Source organism: Dendrobates tinctorius, unplaced genomic scaffold (assembly GCF_039654945.1).
Source record: "Dendrobates tinctorius isolate UK_male_01 unplaced genomic scaffold, ASM3965494v1 ptg000020l, whole genome shotgun sequence".
NCBI classification, from domain to species: Eukaryota; Metazoa; Chordata; class Amphibia; order Anura; family Dendrobatidae; genus Dendrobates; species Dendrobates tinctorius.
The window spans coordinates 11416723-11422819 of record NW_027361688.1 but is presented as its reverse complement, the minus strand read 5'-3'; the positions used below and the strand labels follow the sequence as shown (position 1 = coordinate 11422819).

The 6097-nt window shown below is 43.4% G+C and overlaps 1 protein-coding gene across 2 annotated transcripts in view; it reads right to left on the bottom strand.

The window, feature by feature from the left end:
- Positions 1 to 3908: 3908 nt before the first annotated feature.
- SMC1B (structural maintenance of chromosomes 1B) overlaps positions 3909 to 6097 on the bottom strand; it is an 88353-nt gene continuing 86164 nt past the window's right edge. Inside the window, exons 23-25 of one of the 2 annotated variants that reach the window (XM_073567663.1) lie at positions 5192 to 5261; positions 4848 to 4958; positions 3909 to 4656 (exon numbers count right to left, since the gene is read on the bottom strand). In XM_073567663.1, coding sequence (XP_073423764.1) covers positions 4570 to 4656; positions 4848 to 4958; positions 5192 to 5261 — 268 coding nt within the window. In that variant the 3' untranslated portion in view covers positions 3909 to 4569. Of the gene's footprint in view, positions 4657 to 4847; positions 4959 to 5191; positions 5262 to 6097 lie in introns of those variants that run through there. The other variant, XM_073567664.1, reaches the window with a different exon arrangement.

Sequence of the window (6097 nt, the reverse complement as noted above, 5' to 3'; positions counted from 1 at the left end):
TGTGAAGCAGACCTCTATGGTTGGCATTGCCGGATTGCTATGAGCGTCACCCTGTGGTCGGTGCTTATAGTAAGTGAGCATTTCTACTACATAAAGGTGATCGAATCGTCTGGGTGTAGCGGAGGTGATCAGAGAGCTGCAGCTTCTATTGAAGCATGTTAAGAAAAAAAAAAAAAAAAAAAACCTCCTTTTGCCCCATTCAAAATAAAAATTAAATCTACACATTTGGTATCATCATGTTCAGAATCGCCCAATCTATCAATATAAAAAAAACCTGATTGCTAAACAGCATTACAAGAAAGAAAAAAAAATTAACGCCAGAATGGAGATGCTATGGGTCTCAGAAAATGGTGTTTTTTTTAATTTTAGCAAATTTGGGAATTTTTTATTTTTTTTCCCCCCCACTTAAAGAGAACCTAGACATGTTTGGTGTCTGAACTTGTATTGACCTGGAGAATCATAATGGTCAGTTTTGGCATTTAGTGAACATGGTAAAAAAAGAAAAAAGAAATTGTGGAATTGCACTTTTCCTGTAATTTCATCACACTTGGAATTTTTTTTTTTCCCTGTTTTCCAGTACACTATGTTAAAACCAATGGTGTTGTTTAAAAGTACAACTCATCCTTGAAAAATCCAAGCCCTCACATGGCCATATTAACCAAAAAAAAAAAAAAAAAAGTTATGGCTCCGGGAAGGAGAGCAACTCACAAATTAAAAAACTGAGCTAGAGGCTGACGCAGACATTCTAGGGCGGAACTAGAGACAGACAGACATTCTAGGGAGGCGCTAGAGGTGGACACAGACACTCTAGGGTGGCGTTATAGGCAGACACAGACTTTCTATGGAGGAGCTAAAGGCAGTCAGACATTCTAGGGAGGAGCTAGAGGCCAATACAGACATTCTAGGAAGGAGCTAGAGGCCGACGCAGACATTCTAGGGAGGAACTAGAGGCCGACGCAGACATTCTAGGGAGGAACTAGAGGCCGACGCAGACATTCTAGGGAGGAGCTAGAGGCCGACGCAGACATTCTAGGGAGGAGCTAGAGGCCGACGCAGACATTCTAGGGAGGAGCTAGAGGCAGACACAGACATTGTAGGGAGGAGCTATGGTTGCTTTCAGTGGTTGAATGCTGCTCGTGTTTTGATACTTCTATAATCCCCACTGATCTCTACCCCTGAAGCGGATCTTTTCATTAACTAGTGATTTGCTGACTGATCATTTCCTAACTACAAGACAGTGAATGCTTGAACAGGAGCATCAGGGAATTAATGAGGACAAGTATCTCTTCTTCTTTTAGCTTTTTAGAATGAGCCCATTTGAAAAAAAAAAAAAACAAACAAAAAACCTTTAATGTTTTGGTGATCCTCTTGCAAAGAAGCCATCGAGCTTAAGAAAAAATATTGCAACCACCATCATAGAGCTCTGTACATATTACCAAATCTTTCCCATGGTGGTTATATAGAAGATGTATCGCCATGTCTGCTGCAGCCATAGAAGTTTTTACTTATTCCTGCAACCGAGCAGATGATATTCAGGGCTAAGACCTGCAATCAGCTCCTTGATTCTAAAAATGATAAATAATCATATTCCCCATAATTATGGAGTTCCCCTTCAATGCTTTAGGGTATGTGCACAAGTTGTGGATTAGCCTTCGGAATTTTCTGCATAGAATCCGCATTTCTTGGCAGAAAACGCAGCTTCCTGCGGAATTGATGCGGATTTATTTGGTTTGTGAACTTTCTCCCTTGTGCTTCTGGAGGAGAGAGAGAGGGAGGGAGGGAATGAACCGCAGCTGCGGATCCGCAAAAAGAATCGACATGCTGCCGAAAATAAAACGCTGCGATTCCGCGCGGAATTTTCCACAGCATTTTTGCATTTCCCATTAACATTGTGTGCACACTGCTCCGCGGATTTGAGGCAACTCCGCACATCCAAAACCGCTGCGGAACTGCATCAAAATCCACAACGTGTGCACATAGCCTTAAGGGTGTGGGGATAGTGACAAGCAATTGATTAAATCTTGATAAACTTTCCGACCGTTACATACAATTTATTTCAACACTGTGTGACACATGACCCCCACTGAGGGGAGGATGTCTGATCTCTGTGGCATAGGTATCTTGGTAAACATAGCGCATTAGGAATGCAGCCAGACTGGTTTTTGGGTCAGATTCTTGCATTTCTTTTGTTTTGGTACGTGACTTATGTATCTGTTCTCGTATTGGGTATCAGCATATGTGGTGGGTGCAGAGCCACAATATTGGGGTCCTATTAGGACAGCGAGAACCAGTAACACACCCCCCCGCATGGCGCTGAAGAGGTGCAAGGTACTGATACGCCCCAATAACAAGGTACGCTACCAGTCTCTGCTGGACTAACAATGTATCAGGGGTGGGAGATGCAACCCTGCAAAAATTTACCCCTAATGATCTTTGTAAAATTGGGTAAGATTTATTGCAGTGGCTATACTGGTAATTGGCACAATGCCAGGACCTGAAAATGGGGGATCTTTTAACCTGCTTCTGCTCCGTGTAAGAAGAGACATAAGATTCCCCCAAGAACGGTGGGGGTATCAGTGGTCAGGTTATCAGAGCCCCACCGATATAGTAGATATGTAACCCGAGTATAGGAGACGACTTGTTATAACCAGAAGATCTAGGTATAACAAAAGATGGTACCCAGGCTTAAGGCCCCATCTCACAGAGCAAGATCACTAAAGCATCACCGATTTTGTGACGCAACAGCGATCTCGCTACATGTGACACATAGCGGCGACCGGTTCCCCCGCTGAATATCACTGATCGTGCTCGAATGTCCTGCGCCATTTTTTCATCGTCTGCGTCCCGCTGGCCAGCATCCATCGCTGTGTTTGACGCCGACGAGCTACCTCGTTTTTGACGAAGAACTCAGGGACGCAGGCTGGAATCGTTCAGAATAGCTGCTGTGTGACAAGGTACCAACGACCGCCGAGGTCGTTATATATGGATCGCCGGATCGCTGTTGCTTCGTTGAAGAGATCTGCCCGTTTGGCAACTTACTATTGACCATTAAGCGACGCACCAGTGATCCTTAACAGGTCGTATCGTTGTCAGCATCGCTGGTGCGTCGCCATGTGAAACAGGACCCTTACACACTGCAGCTTGATTGGTTGCCAGGAAGAACTGACAGAGGGAAGGTGAGAGAAGAGTAATTAAAGAGAAATAGACTTGACTGGAGGTCAGCGGTTAATTCTAGGGGGAAAAGGTAATAAACTCAGCCCCAGGCTCCTGTACGTTCCTTGTACATGGCTTTTTACGACATTTCCGTACCAGACTATTTCTAGAAAGATGCACAAGCTTTTTCAGACGACGGCCGGGGGGGGGGGGGGTCTTGGCAAAAAAATAGTGAACACTTCCCCTTTAGGGTGTGTGCACACGCTGCGGATCCGCAGTGGATTTGGCCGCTGCAACTGCTGCGGTGTACAGTACCATAATATCCTATGGATATCAAAAACCGCAGTGCAGATTTTTCCGCGCGGATTTGCTGCGGTTTCTAAACCGCAGAAAGAATTGACATGTCAATTCTTTCTGCGGATTCCGCTGCGGTTTACCATCTCCTCCATTGTAGAGATGATAAACCACAGGCTAATCCACAGGTCTTTTGACCTGCAGATTTACCTGCGGATTTTACAAAATCCGCACGGCCAAATCCGCAGAGCATTCCACAGCGTGTGCACGTACCCTTAAGACCTGCATACAGCCAGTGCTTTGTATCTGGCATCCATAATTATTTTAGTAGCTTAGAACATTTCTTAAAATGTTGGCTCGTATTACCATTTTCTCAACCCTGTAATATATCCGTTTTTCTTCATATTTACAGTAGGAGTTGAAATAATTTTTTACTTTGCTAGATCAGACTTTAACGGATGCAGCAGTAACAAATATGTTTATTTCTCTTTTTTGAGTTGGATGCAAACTTTTTTAAATTTTATTTTAGGATTTCTTAAAGGGATTATGGCGGACAAATTTGGAAGAAAGCAGCATTGGTTTTTTTTCATTTACTTCCAAACCCCTTTAACAGTTACATTTCATCCTTACAGAAAAAAAAACAAGAAAACAAATGTCACATACAACTACTGTGACAGAACGCCAAATCCGCTGCTTCCCTTTCATACAGAAACATTCTTTCAGTCTGCCACCAGAGGGAGCTCCCTGCAGATGAAGCTCCTATTGAACTCAATACGGTACACTGAGAGCTCCCTCTAGTGGCTGCCGGAGATTAACAACATTTTATCATTATGGAAAGCAAAAGCTCTGACTCTGTTCATGAAAAACAACTATTAGAGGAAAAGTCTCGTGCTCTACGAAACAGAAAAGAGTTGATTATTTTTTTCACAAACGATAACATATGATCTGCTCATTCTGCTCAAGAGAAATGAAAACAAAAAAAAAAAAAAAAAATATAGGGAAAAAAAAACGCAGAACTATTCCTTATAACGAAACAATAAAAAACCAGTGTGGGATAATTCGTCCCAAAGCTTCGGAAATGCGCAGCAGAAAACTGGCCGGCCAGGAGAGGAGCTTCCCGTCTTATGATCCCTGCTCAGAGTCCTCCTCCTCATCGTCTACGAACTTGGTGAGATCCAGAGTGAGCACCTGGCTGGATAATTCTTTTTGCTGAGAAGAGAGAAAAAAACCCATAATACAGATCAGCTGGAAGTTCGAAGTCACACAGAGGAAAAATCTATCAAAGGGAACACTGTGGTTATGTATATTTTGAGGTTCTGCAGCAGCTGTGACAAAGCATCAAAAAAAGAGTCAAATTATAAAAAAAAACAACATATTCTGTATAAATATTCCTTTCTTACCACGGTGCACACTCCAATTAATGCATCCGCCTTAGAATAAAACTCCTCTTTTAGGGAAATCACCACGATCTGGAACTGCTCCCTGGACTGCTCCCTAATGTAATGAGTAACCTGCAGGCAGATGTAGCAGAGTCGGTAACGTTACAGGTATAATACGTGTTGGGAGGATTCCCCCGTGGATGAACCTGTGACCGTGCCTGGAATTGCAGATTAGTACCATTAGCTTGACTGCAGTACCAGGCACAGCCACTTCAAAAGGGATGGCGCAGTGTCAGATAAACCATAAGGGGGGAGTGCAGCTCATGGTCGGTCTGACCAACCTGCTGTGATGTCCGGTCACGCACCTTGCCGATGTTGCTGTTGTCTAAAGCCGCATCCACCTCGTCTAAAACGAAAAACGGTGCAGGGCGGAAGCTGAAAGCGGAAAGGAGAATATCAACGCTCATTGTCTCCCCCGCCCCCCAATATATATGTAGCAGAGCAGTGGTTTTCTTACACAGAGCTCCAAATCCTCTGCATGTAAAGAGGTAATACATTGTGAGGCCATCACAGTAAGGGACAGAGGTCCTAATCTGGGGTCTGAAAATATTTTAGGGGTCTAGTTTAAGATTTGATTCATTTTAAAGGCACAGCAAGGAACAGAAAAACTTTTAGGGGTTTGCTAGGGGTCTAAATAAGTGAGGGGCTTGTTTGGAGTCTCTTTAAATTTGGGGGGTCTGATTTGTCATGTAATTAATTTTAGGGATCTGAGCTGATAAATCTCGAAGACATCTTGCCGGTGTTTAGCACCGATCTTTCTTCAGGTTAACCCCTTCACGACATATATTTACGTCACATGTCTTTGATATGGCTGCTAACCATTTAAATTCTGCTGTTAATCTCTGACAGCAGGATTTAACAAGCTCCCTCCAAAAGACCATCATTTCGGCTGCGCATCGGTGCCCCTGTCACATGATTGCGAGGAGCCGATGGGTTCTCATGACAGCTGGGGGTCTGCAGAAGAGCCCCGTTCATGTCATTTCGATACTCCTGTGAACACTGGCCCGTAGCCGGCATTCATAGATCGTGATTTCTGCTACACATAGCAGGGCTGTAGTATTGCTTATATTGTAGCATAGGTGATCGGATGATCGCAGCTTCAAGTCCCCCCAAAAAAATAGTTTTAAAAATATGAAAAAAAAAAAAAAAAAATAAAGTTCAATCACCCCCTTTTTCCCCTACTGAAAATAAAGCAATTAAAAAGAAATATC